The sequence below is a fragment of the Pelmatolapia mariae genome, linkage group LG14 (assembly GCF_036321145.2).
Source record: "Pelmatolapia mariae isolate MD_Pm_ZW linkage group LG14, Pm_UMD_F_2, whole genome shotgun sequence".
NCBI classification, from domain to species: Eukaryota; Metazoa; Chordata; class Actinopteri; order Cichliformes; family Cichlidae; genus Pelmatolapia; species Pelmatolapia mariae.
Window position 1 is genome coordinate 20,270,952 of NC_086239.1, and position 16,560 is coordinate 20,287,511.

The window sequence follows — 16,560 nt, forward strand, 5'->3', positions numbered from 1 at the left end:
AATTATTTAAACTGCAGGAATGTCTTAAAGACATAAAGACCTGGATGGCCGCTAACTTTCTGCTTCTTAATTCAGATAAAACTGAGGTTATTGTACTCGGCACTGAAAATCTTAGAAATATGGTATCTAACCAGATTCTTACTCTGGATGGCATTACGTTGGCCTCCAGTAACCCTGTGAGGAACCTTGGAGTCATTTTTGACCGAGATATGTCCTTCAATGCATATATTAAACAAATATGTAAGACTGCTTTCTTCCATTTGCGCAACATCTCTAAAATTAGAAATATCCTGTCTCTTAGTGACGCTGAAAAACTAGTTCACGCATTTTTTACTTCCAGGCTGGACTACTGTAATTCATTATTATCAGGATGTCCTAAAAACTCCCTGAAAAGCCTTCAGTTAATCCAAAATGCTGCAGCAAGAGTCCTGACAGGGACTAGAAAGAGAGAACATGTTTCTCCTGTATCGTCTTCCCTTCATTGGCTTCCTGTTAAATCCAGAATTGAATTCAAAATCCTGCTCCTCACATACAAGGTCTTAATCAGGCCCCATCTTATCTTAATGACCTTGTAGTACCATATCACCCTATTAGAGCACTTTGGTCTCGCACTGCAGGCTTACTTTTTGTTCCTAGAGTATTTAAAAGTAGAATGGGAGGGAGAGCCTTCAGTTTTCAGGCCCCTCTTCTGTGGAACCAGCTTCCAGTTTGGATTCAGGAGACAGACACTATCTCTACTTTTAAGATTAGGCTTAAAACTTTCCTTTTTGCTAAAGCATATAGTTAGGGCTGGACCAGGTGACCCTGAATTCTCCCTTAGTTATGCTGCAATAGACGTAGGCTGCCGGGGATTCCCATGATGCGTTGAGTTTTTCCTTTCCAGTCACCTTTCTCACTCATTATGTGTTAATAGACCTCTCTGCATTGAGTCATACCTGTTATTAATCTCTGTCTCTCTTCCACAGCATGTCTTTATCCTGTCTTCCTTCTCTCACCCCAACCGGTCGCAGCAGATGGCCGCCCCTCCCTGAGCCTGTTTCTGCCGGAGGTTTCTTCCTGTTAAAAGGGAGTTTTTCCTTCCAACTGTCGCCAAAGTGCTTGCTCATAGGGGGTCATATGATTGTTGGGTTTTTCTCTGTATCTATTATTGTACAATCTACTGTGCAATATAAAGCGCCTTGAGGCGACTGCTGTTGTGATTTGGCGCTATATAAATAAAATTGAATTGAATTGAATTAATAACACATTATGACACTCAAGCAGGTGTACACAAACATACAGTTACCAGCACACGCACACTTCATTTAAAAGGATTTGCTTGTTTGTCTCATCTTTGTCTATGATGTATGCGACTTTATTGTTACAGTTGTGTTTTTGTTTGTTTAGTGAAAATAAAATGATAAAAAGAAAAAAAATAGTGAATCATGGATGTGTCAGTGAAGGAATTTTATAGTTCTGTTTCTGAACTCATTAATCACATAATCATGTCATTGTTCCTGGTTTGGTGTCACAGAGTCCTCTACTGCGTGGGTAAGGCATCACAGGTGGGTGTGGACAACACACACCCACCTTCCAACAAAAATCGTTGGAAGGAAAAAACAAAACAATGATGCTACTGCCCGGACCCTTAGGTAAACTTTAGTTTGAGCCCTACATTTTTTTACACTCCTGTTAATGACTGCTAAAATATTTGAAGTGTAGGGTGTGAAGTTTTTTGGCTTTCAAACTAATCTACATGCTGAAATATTAATGGGCTGTTCTGAACACAATCATGCTGCAAAACTAGAACATCTTTATTCTTGTGAGCTTATTTTTTGTCCCTGTAAAATGATGAAGGTCAGATATGAAACTGGCAGGACTCACTCAACAGTGACAAACTGTGGGCTTTAATATTCTTCATCTTTTTTAATCCCATTCAGGGTTTAAGTCTGGACTCCATCTCCTCCAAACAGAACAAAATTGAATTTTTAAAGTGTGATTAAAGCACAGGAGCGAGTGCCAAAGGTTAGAGCTGGGAAAAAGGCGATTAATAAAAATACACCCGTCACACAGGACGACTTTTTCCTCCCCGCTGCAAATATTATCAGCCGGCATGAACTCCAGATATGAATTTGACGAGGTGCAGGCAGAGGAAGGAGACTCAAATGATGTTTTTCTAGATTTTCAAAAGCTACAATTGCGGCCATTAAACAACACAGGAAATGTTAAATGTTGTCCAATATCCTGAAGAAATACCACATTAACACCTAAGAACTTCCTGTGATAGTCTCAAGGTCGTAAAAGAGGAAACAAGTAATGACTTTCTATTTCCTCAAAAGAGGAAGTCAATACAATTTGAGTGAATATTGGAAGAAAAACTTGACAAAAAATAAGTCGCATCACCAAATCTCTTCGTTAGAGAAGCAAACATGGTGAAAAAAAGATGAAAACAGACTTAACAGAACAGAGCATCGGAGCAAGTAAGTATTATCCAGTTTGACCAGCGTTTTAGGGCTCAGGCGCATCCCACCACCATCTCTGTTGTTAATGAGAGGACTGAGTGTCCTCTCAGAGTGTCTGGTTGTTCTGGATAATGCTTACATTATCTTCTAAGACACAAACAGCCAAAAAATAAATAAACGTGCTAAGCCCAGAAAGTGCATTCTCATCTAGTACGTGACTCACAAAAAACATGATTTTGCTCGAGGGTGGTGACGCAAGCATGTCTATCCGATAAAAAAAAAAAAAAACGTCGTTGAGCCCGCGGTGTCAGTCACATGTGGGACAGCAGTGTTTGATTCATAGTGGCACTTTTAAAAGAGGGAAGTCAGGAAGTTCAGGGGGTTTTGCATCCAGACAGACAGAAGTGTGAACGACACCGAGGACTGATGTGTGCCGGCACTTTGGAGAAGTGAGAGATAATTTAAGAGAAATGAGTTAATTTCAGTTACTGCATCACCCTCAAGCGCATTCCTAAAGACTGTTGGTCAGAATATATACACGGAACATAGTTCATGCATATCAGAATACACTTAGTGCTGCTTTTCATGCCAGCACAGAGAAAGTGAAAGACACTCCTAACTAACCACCACACTTTCTCTTTGGGGTTAATTTACTGCCTTTTTTTGTCTATAAATTAATTGGGTTTTGAGCTGCACCAAGAAAAAAAATATAGATGAGAATATTAATAAGTCACTAATATATTACCAGTAAATAAATCCATAGCGAAAATAATCACGAGTTACAGGTTAATTTTTAGGACAAATTTAGCCATAAACTCAATTCTTAGTCCAATTTTTGACAGAATTAAGCAAATACATTTTGATTAATCTGTTCCTGTTAATTAGTCTAATAATTTAATTATTTTTTAAATGATTTATAAAGCAAAAATGAAGATTTTGAGTTTTTATAGGATGGTCGCGTACACTTTTGAACAGTTAGTCCAACACAAACATCCTCCTTTAAACAGTTTTTATATATTTTATACCTTAAACACATTCATCAGATTGGAAAATAATGGTTTGTCAAGGTAAATAGGGTTAAATAAAGTTTTGAAAACTGCAACACTGTCAAATAAGACCAACAAATGGACAGCCAGAACAAAAAGTCCACAAAAAGTACTACACTTGTTTAGTACTTTGAACTAAACAAGAGTTTTCGAATAAGCTCGGAGCACGACTTACGTCCAAGCTAAAGTTCTGTTTCACTCTCAGCAGCTCAAACATCATTGTTATCATCTATAAACATAGACTGATGGGTGCACTCACACTCTGGGCTGCCTGCTGCGTTGCTTCTTTGCTGACATGTCACCCGAGGGAGCAAACGTGTTGTTTAGACAGTCCGAAGACAGACTCATGTCAGCAGCTCTGATGTTTGACTCACTAAGCTCGCCCGGCTTCACGGCCTCGCTGTCACAAGCGTCAGTGTCTCTCCCTTCCTCTGCTTCCTCTCTGAGTGCAGCTGTGTACAGAGAGGGTCACACTTCTTTATCAGCCACTTCCTGTTCTCCCCGCTCATCCTCTGGGAGCAGACTCGACCCTGTGACAGCAGAGGCTTCGCCCACAGCAGCCCTGCCTTCCTCGCAGCAGCTCATTTCTTCTGTTTAAACTTCATGAGGCAAATTTCCTGCACTCGTCAATCCATTTAAAGGCTGTGGCGGAGCAAATCAAATTTTCCTCAAATCCATCATCTATTAAACCCCTCCACCGCCTCTCAAACTATTAGATTTACCAACCTCTTCACAGGAGCACCAGAGAGCTTTGTTTTATGAAGGATGGGGTGAGGTGAAGAGAGGAAGCAGCTCCTGAGTAAGATGTAACCTTACTCACAGAGAAATCAGCAACCTGTTGAAGCTTGTTTCTAACCCAGAAAAAAGAGGAAAAAAAATGCCACCCGATTCAAAATTTCAGGTCACCGTCTCAAAAGTTTCACTTAGTAACTTAAAATTTCAATTTCATTTCTTTTTTTGGAGATATTTTCTCAGAAGTTTGAAGTCCAAATGTTTGAGGTAACTAACTCCAAATTTGAGATAATAACCTAAAATTTTGACTTACGCTGGCTGAGCGGTGGAGACAGGCTTCCCCATTAACCACTTTCAAACCAGTCAGACAGCAGTCTTTAGTGATAAGCTGATATCAGCTAATCAACATATTTTTGAGATAGTTCAGAAATAGAATCAGTCACAGTTAGTCCACACACCAAATTACCTTCAGCACATAATCATGTTAACAAATTACTGTTCCTGCAGGAAACAGAAGCAGGTTAGCATTTTTTTTATTCATCTGTTTTCAAGGAAACAATTGCCATGCTCTTATTTTGAAAGTTTAGTTACCGCTTGCTGACTGGTTAGCCACTCATTGTGGAAGCCCTGATGAATCTGATGAAGCTTGTTTCTGCCACAGACCCCCCCACCCCATCCATAAGTCATATTTTTTTATTATGTCTAATAATAATTTTGATTCAAACTTCTGAGTAAGTAAGAATTTTGACATAACCCCAAATTTTGAGGAAAAAAATATAAAAATAGTAAAATAGTTTAAAAAAAGTATATAAATTCAGTAGCGTAAACAAGCCTCCATAAGTTAGAGCTCCATCAGCACTTTAGAGGCAGCTATTAAGCTTACACATTAAAAATTTAGTGAAGTAATTTACTTACAAGAGAACTTCGCAACACTCGCGCTTCATGTTTTACTTTTCTGCTGCTATATTTTTCCACACATTTTATTTGTTTGACAGAATTATTGTGCATGTTTGGGATTTTTGGAGTTTTAGTACTGTTATTTTTGGGGGGTATTTTCTGTTTGGTTTCATGTTCTCAGTTTTTTATTGATTCCAGTAAAAGAGCTTTTGTGTAATTTGTTGTGGTTTTGAACACTTAGAGAATTATTCAAGTTTCAGTTTCTGTTTAAATTTTCTGTTTTGTTATTTAGGATTAGGATTACTGCTCTAATCTCCTCAATATTTTATAGTATTAGTATTTTACTGATATTTTTCTGGGAGTTAGTGTAGTTCATTGTGTTTTCTGAGGTCTGTGAGTTCAGCATACCTAGGGTATATTTCTGTTATCTGGAGTCACTCACCCTAAGATTAGCAATCCAGTAATCGGTTATCTGCTCTGTATGTTAACCCAGGGTTTCTCCTGCATGTTCACATGGAAGCGGGGGTGATGCCAGCAGAGCAGCGGATTTCACAAAGGAAAATGAAACTATTATTCCAATATTAAGAGGTTAAACACATAACTTGACCGAAAGCAGCAATATGAAAGAAAGAGCACCACATAGTAGTTTGATATTTAAAGCACTGAATGAACACGTGTGCACTTTAAGCGCTTTGTCCAATGAGGCTGTCAAAAAGCGGCTACATTAAGACAGTTTAACTTATCTGAAGCCAGGAAAGATAGCGGGCGAAAACGCTGACTGTCAGTCCAACAACTCTATCATTAACACATGGGATAATCCGACGGATTATTATCAAGTGTTTCTTTAAATTAGGGTTTAAAAGACAATTTTAGTTTTTATTCTTTAAACCGCAGCCTCGGTGCGAAAAAAAATCAAACAAAGGCTTAGATTATGTGTGAAGTTGATATGGGATCAATAAGTACCGATAGCTGCTCTGTTTTGGGATCAGTATATTATTGCTTTCAAAAAAATGAAATGGTTACATATAAGAATATTCAGGGGAAACACAAAAACTTTGAATAGTACTAAAAAAATGTAAACTCTCCCTATTCACCATGCACCAAAGTCTCAGGGATCTTCCAGAAATGCTCTACAGCAGCATAAGTTACCATGGCAAAATACCACAGTGAGAAACGACCCACATTCACATTATCAAAACCCAGGATTAATTCTAAAGCTACCTGGGTAACTTCATTAAATATTGCTTCATAGTTACAGGCCTCAGGTGTCTAGTATTTTAAGATTGTTGTCATTGCCCTCCCCCCTGTATCCCTGGGTGTTTCCTTGCCCATACTTGTTGCCAGGGTTTGTACTGAGTCTAGGCAAAAACTGCACTACCAGCAGGGGGAGATAATATATTTAAAGCCACAAAGTCTGTAGTGAGCAAAAAACGGTTTAAGTAAATTCTAGGGCCGGAAACGATTAAGCTAGGGGGCTAATATGTGTATAAGTGTGAATGTGTTAATAATGTCTGTTTAAACACCCACCTGTGATTATTTTCATGTTGCCGTGAAATAAAATAGCTCCCTCTGCTGTTACTGTAGCTTACTGCAAATTCTGCATGCGCGTACAATGGACACAGGGGACTGGCGTGTCTATTACACGTTTTCTTGTTATAGCGGGTTGGGCTAGGATTAGCCTCCTTTGTCTTACTTTGTAGTTTGCTCTCTGTGATGGCCTGTTTCATTTTTGCTTCCTCTGTGTCTTCCCTTCATTGATTGATTGTGTTCAGCCCTGTCTCGTTTCCTGTGTCTTATTCCTTATCAGATTTCTGTATGAGTACACACTCAGCACTCACTTTATTAGGTACAACTGGTTTTGTACTCCCACTGAGAACGCAATGCCTAGATGAACAGAAGCAGCTTTCTGGGATTTCCTTACCCAGCTGATTGATCATGCATCAAGACATTAACACAAATGTTTAGTCACCCAGTCACATGGCAGCAACTAAATGTTTTTAGGCCTGGAGACATGGTCAAGATGACCTGATTCAATAGAAAAGGATGGAAACAAACTTGTGTTTTTGTCACAGGCTGCTAGTATCAACGTGCCTAAAGATATAGTTTAAAATAGCTTCTTTGCCAAGTTGTCTGTTATGTGTGGACACAACACTGCTTAATTCTTGAGTGAGGTGCCCTTTTTATGCTTGAATGATCAGTGCTTAACAAAAAAGAAATTCCTCTAAAAATGCTCAGGTACAAGGAGAGGACTTACATGAGTGAAAAAGCAGACAATTTCCAATGGAAAAACTCTGAAAGACCTTTGGAAAACCTGCAGAACTACTGCTCAAGACCACTTTAAAAAAAATTACAAGAAAGTCTAACTTGCAAGCAAAACATAAAAAAATGAGGGACCGTTCAAGATTTCTGCAAAGCCCTGTATATGGAAGGATGTACAGTATTTTCTCTTATTCAAATATCTGTTTAATCTTTAACAAACCTTTATTTAAAACAACTTTGTTTTCCTGAGGCAGTTTTCTGTCCTTACAGCCTGCCACTACTTGACGTCGAGTCTCCGTCACATTCTGGAGCTTCTGTTACCAGGCAGAGTTCATCTGCAGGTGGAAGCAGCTGAGTCACTGCAGCCTCTTCGTGCTTTCTGTCACTGACACAATGAGTATCGCAGAGCGCTGCCACTAATAAATTATCTCAATCACTTTTTAAAATTTGACGAAGGCTGTAATGTTTGTCCTGCAGATGTGAGTAAGCGTACAGGACAGATGGAGACGTAAATGTGTGAGCCCCACAGTGCAGGCAGGCAGAGCAGCAGGCTTAAAGTATACTCATCCTTCCTTAAACCATCATAAAAGCTCCATATTTGTTGATAACACAGTGTGGAAACACATAAGCATTTGTGGACTATCAGCATCAGGAAAAAAAACCACTGCAGGTGATCAGACGTGCACATGTGTAGATGTGGTGGATGAATGAAGCGGATTTTATCTAAAGTGCTAAATAAGCAGAAGCCTTTGGGGCGACAGTTGGGGTAGTGACTGTCAAGCAGAAATGGTTTTATTGCGAGCAGGAAGGGGCTGCAGCGCACTGCAGAGAAAATGCAGCAGCAGTCGAGTGTTCAGAGGGAAAAATAAATATTGATTTTCAGTTCAGCTTTATCTGATTTAATGAACTCATTTTATAGCTGTTTTATTTTTTATTCTAAATTAGAAAAGTCATTATTTAGCTTTACTGTAAGCTGGTGAAGCAGACTACAAGACAAACCCATGGCCATGACAGACGACAAGCAGAAACCATCCTATCCCCTAAATCTGAGAGGCCATAGCAGTTTGAGGTGCACTCCTTTCATAGTGATCCTGAGCCACACAATTTTTCCATGGAGTTGTTTAATTCCTAAATTTAAGGTTCTCAAATCCATGAAATTTACAAAGGGACTCTCACTGCCTTCTGACTCGTTATGGTCCTTTTAAGATATAATGAAAAAATGAATAATTAAAAATGATGAAGCACTGAGACGTTCAGCATGTTTTAGTCGGACTAGTGAACTCACAACAAGATAAAATGAGAAACGTTAGTGAAGGTTTAACCTGATTAAGCAGAAGGAGAGTTATTCAGTGCCGGGGCAGCAAGAAATTAACTACAAGCCATTAAAAACGCCATAAATGTTTTTATTATTCATCAAAGTACTGTTTATTGGGTGCCGGTTTAGCTCAGTGCATTAAGCAGGCGACCACACGCCATACGGAAGAAAGCGACCGCCCCAACATTTGACTCCGATCCGCAGCCCTTTGACTTTGTCTGCCCCTGCTTTCCTGTCCTTTCTTCACTGTATCTATCAAATAAAGCTGAAAAAGGCCAGAAAAATGTGAAAGTACAGGAAGTGAGGTCAAAGGTCATGGCCAGTCTGTTTACTGTGATCAAGGGGGCCACAAGCCCAGATAAATGAGAAGGCTAGCTTCAGGATGGGCATCAGATGTAAAATCTAATATGTGGATCATATTTAAGAAAGAAAGCCTGTAACATATATCTGTCTCTGAGTAACAAATTACAACCAACATGTTTGAATAAATCAACATAATGGAAGTTTCAGATCAGTACAGATGAATAAATATTGTGGATGCATTAATGTTGAAGAGTCTCTGTTCAACTTTTAATGCAAATGGAAGGAAAAAAAGGAAAAAAAAAAACCAGTTCATACTGAGAGCTTGACTGCGATTTCCCATGAAGCCTAGCTCCTGCTGTTTTCAGAGGAAAACTTCTTTTTTGGGTTAGGATTTAAGCTCCAGAAAGTCCCTGTCCCGCTCTTCATTTTCCCACCAATGTTCAACCTTCATTTACCATGGAAATCCGTTTCTCTCTGAAGATCCTGTTCTAATTTCTATCCATTTGTGCTCTCGAGGGGGAAAACTCTCTTTTTACAGACTTCCATCACACACACAGCTTCTCTCCTGTTAATTCAACAGTTCTGGTGTGTGTAGCATCACTACATGGTGGAGGAGCAGAAGGGCTGAAAGCTACAAGCTGATATCTGACACCTCAAACAAGTGTGATGGAACTGACACAGAGCTCACGTCTGAATCAGCTACACGAGGCTCTTGACAGCAGATAACACAAGTAAAAGTGCTTTTACTTTACAAGTCTGGGTGGAAAAAAGCATGCACAGAAACCTGCAGCAGCCCTTCTCAGTCAGATGTAACTCCCTATCTGTGCTCACCGTGCATATAGATACCACAAACCATTGTGGACTCAACCCTACGCCAGGATGCCCTCCTCAGATTTCCCATTCAGATATCTGGCCAGGAGGAAATCATTAATGACCCACTCAGAGCTGAGTTTCAAGCCAACCCACTGACCAGCTCGGATGAACCGACAAGAGGCAAGACTCGAAAACGCAGCTGGACATTTACTACCTTTACAGCCGGTCAAAATCAATAGACAATAAAGCTGAGTCAGTGCAACTATTAAAAGCTACTATCAGTGAAATGTGGCTTTTTGATTACATGTGATGCCCGCTAACAATGACCAAGAAGAGGTCTCCATGCAAATTTTTGGCTGCACTGTGCCACCTGTAACCAGTGGAGGCACTGTGAGTGTGTTTGAATGTAAGCCGATCCAACTGATAACAGCTACACCATTCGGCCAATAGATTTAGGCAGCAGCACCAGCTCTGTATTAGTATTTGTTTCTGTATAACCCCGAAGATTCTTCAACCTTTAAAATTCTCTTTTTCACCTCCTAAGACCCGAACTCATTCATGGCATGCATTTTTAATTTCTCTTTGATATTTGGGCATATTGGGGCCCAATGAATGTAAAAACAAAGAATTACCAAATTTTTTTTTTTTACCCTATTTTTGTTTGTAAGAAAAATGAGAGCCACATATAAGGATACTCGTTTAAAATTTCAATAGAACAGTGGCAGTATAATGTTCTCGTAAGTGGATATCAGGCCCTTGTAGAGCAAGATTTAGTATTTTGGTCTAAATAACCCAAAATGTGATGTCCACATATGTGGACGCCAGGTCCCTAGGAGGTTAAAGAATTTATGTCTATACATGTGGTGATATCATTTGAGTAATTTACTGATCAAAATTTAAATGAAGGAAAAACAATGTGGTATTAGAGAAATGTGACCTTTTCAACTGCTCCTCATCTCTGTTCGAAGACAGGTGACACTGCATTATCCACAGACTGACATTATAAGAAAGACATAACCACCAGGACCTCCATGCCTGCTGTTACTTTAGGTTTTCCAGGACATCTCCAATGACCTTTTGCTATATTGACCCTCAAACTTTATTTCAAATACTAAGAATAGGTGAATTAGTAAGTTTTTGTCTTTGTCTAATATAACCAAAGTTGCCAGTCCCCATATTAAACACAGTTTCTACCTGTGTGTGGGCAGCTATCGGCCACAGGTGTATAAAATGAAGCACGTAGCCATGGGGTCTGCCTTTACAAACATTTGTGAAAAAACTGTTTGTTCTAAAGAGCTCCTTGAATTAAGCACTGCTTAAAAGGACGTCACCTCTGCAAGTCATTTTGTGAAACTCCTTCCATCCTAGATGGAGTGATCAACTCTAACTGGTATTACTGCAAAGTGTAAGCTTTTAGGAACTCCATCATGAAGTGGCAGAGTGCATAACGTTACACAGTACGTAAAGGGTACAATGCACCTCACTAACAGTCTGCGTGCCGGGAGTTTCATTGCATGGGTTTCCATGGCCAAGCAGCTGCTGTATATATAATCTTTCGGTGGCCCAGCACATTTGTATAATGTCTGAGGAGTATGCTACAACAGACTGGGAAAAAGTCTTACAGCACGGACAAGTTATCAGCTAACACAATCACAGCAAAGTTGGTTAGCATGCTGCATCCATAAACAGTAAAGGTGGATGAACTACCAAGTTTCACTTTCACTTCTAAAAATGGGGCAGAGATCTCAGGGTGCCCTGTTCCTAACAGCAGACCGTATTATCTGTCTTCAGAATACACAAACATTACAAATTGATGTAAAAACTGACCACAGGAGTCTGTTTGAATTGACTCACTTGCAGCCAGCCTCAAGTGGCACTGGATGAATTGTAGTTTTTGTCTCGTCTGCACTGCCTGTACTTTTTCATGACAGCACACCCGAATCTGTGAATACACATCGGTGTCTGAGTTGCATTCAGGGTAATGTAGGCAGTGTGGTTGGGAAAGGGAATAACAAAGTGTGGAACAAAAAAAACACTAAAAAAAACCTCTGTTTATACAGCAGTTTGAAAAGCTGGTTTTCAAACTGCTGAGGATGAATTATAGTACATTTGGAGGAAGTCACATATGGTAGTCACATCTGTTATACGTGACCATCATTGACCCTGTTTGACCTACAGTGCTTATTTTGGCTTTAGTTAAGACATTTTTAATCCTGACGTCAGTACACTTCATTATTAATGCATTTAATTTACTTCTATGTGTAAACCATTGTGTGCATGTGTTTATATGTACTGTTCTGCCTGAGCTGTTTTCTGTCTTGGTCAGAACCCACTCAAAAAGGATCTTTTCAATCTCAGATTATTTTTTATTTTCATAATTAATTATGAAATTAAAAAAACAAGATAAAGTAATACTCATTTCTTAAGAAGTGATCAGAGGCACAGAGGCTGACTTGTGAAGCTTTGAGTGCTTAAACAGCAGGAGGACTCCTCAGCGAGTGGCTGTTTGTTCTCCTGCTTCTCACAAACAAGGTTATCTCCATGAAGGATGTGAGATGAGTAGAGACGAGAGAAAGAGAAAGAAACGTTACATAAGGTGATTAGTAAGAAAAGCAGCGGCATCATGTGTGTCCTGTTAATAAAAAAACTAAACAGTCATTTAAAAATAAGCCCACTTTTAAAGTTAATAATCTCCACTCGCTAAACTAAGTGAGAGTCCTGGACTGTTTATATCCAGTTTAGTTTAATTAGGAAAATATTAGACAATGGATGTTGAATATGGAGCTGCCAAGCAGGAAGAAAAGAGGAAGACCACAGAGAAGATAAATGGATGTAGCGACGGAGTACACACAGAGGGTGGGTGTGACAGAGGATTTTAGGCATAGGGTGAGATAGAGGCAGATGAGCCGCTGTGGCGACCACTAAAAGGAGTAGTGAAATGATGGAGTAGAAGAAGAAGAAGGGAAATCTACAGAATTAATATGTTTACTAAAGGGAAATTCCTCCCAGAAATCTGTGTGATTATTTCTGGTATTTCATAAAAACACATTTTTCCTCTGCTCTGCCTTGCTGAAGGAATCGATCACCATTAGTGCATCTGAAACATCTGCAACTACGTCTTAATTTGTCTGCTCCGAGCTTCGTGTCACATGACCCAAGGCGGCTGCATTGACTGAATGTTAAGTGACGCCTGCACTTTAACTTTCTTTTAAACTTAGGACAGCATGCAGCAGTCTTAACATAAGAGCTCCTAATGAAAGATATTTAACAGAGAGGATGAAAAGTAACAGGAGACGAACAACACTCTTTGCTTTCCTTTCAGACCATAAAGTCTTTTGTGATAGCTGGAAGCTTGTTTATACAGAAGAGGACTGACCTATTAAATATTAAATCTATTTAATGAATGGATGGATCTGGACTCTAATGCAAGCTCCAACATTTGATATTCAGTTGCAGAAATGTTAAAAACTTCTGTGTTTTGTCTACCAGGATAGGATCAGTTCTGCTCATGAAAATCAATTAAAATTCAAAAATGTTCATAGATTTCTTTCACACAGAGACACACACAGTCTCTCTGCCCACACACAACATGGTGTAGTGCAACTTACCAGAATCTGAGTCTGAAACTAAAACCTGCTTGTTCATCTCTCCAAATCCACAGACTGTGGAAATGTTCATTTACGGGTGGCTTTAGGTTTGACACAAGAGATGCAGCAACGTATGCTTCATCGGAGTAAGAACGACTCCCTTTGGTTGATTAGGAGAAAAAGTCTTGAGCAACTTCAGGTATGCGAGTGCCTCTATCTATGAGTTGCTCTGGTTTGTGTAAACCATAAAATTGCATAACAGGTTTTCAGACAGGTCAAGTCTGAACATTTCTGTAACTATCTGTAATGTAGTCAAAGTACAGAGAACAGCACTCATATGGTAAACTTAAAGACAATATTTATGTTTTAGAAGTATTGTATGTTTTTAGGAATTAAATAAAGTTTTCTTTATACATGCTGCTTTTGTTGTTATTGGACTTTTGCACACTAGGGGGCAGTTACCAGCTGGGTTACTGCATTTAAGGGGATTTAAGGGGAAGGGGTTAAATCATTCAGTTCAAAAATGCAACAGTTAACAATGTAAGGTTAGGCTGCATAACTAATAGTCAACTGGGACAAGAATTGCATGAAGAGGCCAAGCCAAGTTTGGGCTTGTGAGCACTTTGAGCGCACAGCTGTGGAGCACGCGTCAGAAACTGCTTAGGTAATGTGGCGCCAAGTACCAGCTTACTGGAAAGCTGTTATGGCAAGTCCTGATCACATGACCTCAGAAGCCTACTGGGGACGTATGGATGTAAAAGTTGTCTGATGTTTGCTGGTGCTTGTCCACGCAGAGTTCCAAAAGCAAAAACCAGAATCTTAAAGTGGACTCTGAAGCTAATGGAGAGCTAATGCAACTGAATTAACAACAGTGCGACACATGAGTACTTGGAAAAATAGTTAAAAGTCTTGCAGCCGTGATGAAATCCAGATGTGATGAGGTCAGAGCATGTCGCAATGGAACTCAGCTTAGCGGTATTTCTTAAGTGATTAAAAACAGGAGCAAACCAGAGATTTCACGTAAGCATCCAGAGTGAAAGGAGAGTCAAAGGTCATCCCAAGGTTCCTGACAAAAAATGTAGCAAATGTGGCCAGGGGACCTAGTTTTCATTAAATCTGTCAGGAGCACAAACAAGGACTTCTGTATTCTCTTCATTAAGTTGGAAAAAAAGGTCTACCATCTAACTTTCAATGACGCCTAAGCACCTATGCCAGATCTGTAGCTTAAAAATATTGTGTGGCTTAAAAGAGAGATACAACTGAATGTTATCTGCACAGCAATGATAAGAAAAGTTTTTAAAAGTGCTCGAAAAGTACTGAAGAGGGAACAAATATAAAAGAAACAGTAAAGGTCCCAAAACAGAACCTTGTGGCACACCATAGACAAGAGAAGTGGAAACAGACCTGAATTATTACCCTTCTCCACTTTTTTCATACACGATGGGTAAAATAGTTACATAAAAATAATCAAGTACGCATATGTTGTGAGCAAAATGTTAAAGGAGACGCTTATAAGTGAGGAAAATTACAAAATGTGATTGCTTAGAGTTAGAGTTGACTCAGCTCTCAGAGCGTTAAATGTCATTTTTCAGAAGCACACATTTGACTGTGAGCCAGTCAGGACTTGTTTAAACCGCTGGTGACTTTGTGTCTATGTGTATCTGCATCTTTCGCAATTTCTTTACTGTTAAGGTGTCATGACATTGTAATTTTACAGGTCAAAACTAGAGAAGATGTCTCAACAGCCACAATGCCAATGTCTGTCTTTGGAAATATTATTCTGGTGCCCTTTGCTCAGTGTTTGTGAATTAGATCACACCCATTAAACTCCAAATTTTCATTTTGATCTCAGCTACACACCTGTAAAGTTTCATTACTGCATCATGTGAAGGTTTCAACATTATCACTTGTCTGACGCAGGTCTGCAGCCAGGACTACTTTAGGTCATGTCTGTTACAGAATTCATCAAAAACTAAAAGTACAAGAAAACACAGCAAAATCTGAAACTTTACCTTTACCTTCACCCACAAAAAGGAAACACCTGTGAGAAAAATACAGATCAGATTTAAGGAGATTTTCTTAGAAAAGGTGGTGGGAGGAGGATACTTGTGTTAGCACTACAGTGAAGAAAAGATTAAACAAGGAACAAGATGTGATTATGGGCAATAACATGAAAACTCAATGTTTTCAGGGAATTTTAGCTTCTCAAAAAAAAAAGAAAACACAAGCAGGCACAGACATGCCTGGGAACGAGTCTGTAACAGTAGCGCTTCACTGTGATGTCAGCTATTTCCAGGAAATGCTGCAGTACAAAGCCTACATTGAAACCACAAAAAATTAAAACTAAACTTGTTACATAACTTGCCAGCTATTTCTCCCGTTTAATATCTTTATTACAGTTTCCCAAGGTGATATGAATAAACTGCTTTATCTAACATCCTGAAACCTGATCATTTTTTAATCACACAGTCATGTGAAAAATAAAGTTTCTCACGGGACTCTCTGCAGTCCTGTGAGAAATAAGTATGCCCCATGATTCACTAGCTCATTAAACCACCTTTAGTAGCAATAACTTTATCAGTCTCTCACATCTCTGTGGAGGAATTTTGACCCACACTTCTTTACAACATTACATCCGTTCATTGAAGTTTGCAAGCATTTTTTTTGCACAGCTCTCTTAAGGTCCCGCCACAACATTTCAGTTAGGTCTGGACTTTGCTGCTGTGTTTGGAATCACTGACCAGTTGCACAACCCAGTTTGCGTCAGTATTTAGCTGTTGGATGGATAGCCTCATATTTGACTCTAGAATACTTTGGTGTACAGAGGAGTTAATCATCAGCTTAATAACTAATAGGTGCCCACGTTCTATGCTTGGAAAACAAGCCTAAATAATCACCCTCCACCACCGTGCCTGTTTGCTGCTATGAGGTGTTTGTACATTACAGCCAAACATGCCCAAAGGACATTGTTCCAGAAGCCTTGTGGTTTGTTCAGATGAAACTTTTCAAGCCTAAGCCATGCTGTCTGGCTCTTTAACACACACTGAATGCTTCAGACCTGTAAACTGATGATCAGACAGTCAGTGGATATGATTAACAACATCCGGCTGCTACTTAGCCTTTATTTTCCTGTGGAACCAGTATTTTAAGAAAAAAAGGTTTTTCGC

General features: G+C 39.4%; 1 protein-coding gene across 2 annotated transcripts in view; it reads right to left on the bottom strand.

Annotated features, from left to right (window-relative positions):
• limk1a (LIM domain kinase 1a) overlaps nucleotides 1-16,560 on the bottom strand; it is a 57,287-nt gene that overhangs the window by 36,876 nt on the left and 3,851 nt on the right. The window contains exon 1 of one of the 2 annotated variants that reach the window (XM_063494294.1): nucleotides 3,747-3,813. The exons of the other annotated variant lie outside the window; for it this stretch is intronic. Within the exon in view, the coding sequence (XP_063350364.1) occupies nucleotides 3,747-3,784 (38 nt within the window). The 5' untranslated portion in view covers nucleotides 3,785-3,813. Of the gene's footprint in view, nucleotides 1-3,746; nucleotides 3,814-16,560 lie in introns of those variants that run through there. 2 annotated transcript variants of the gene reach the window in all.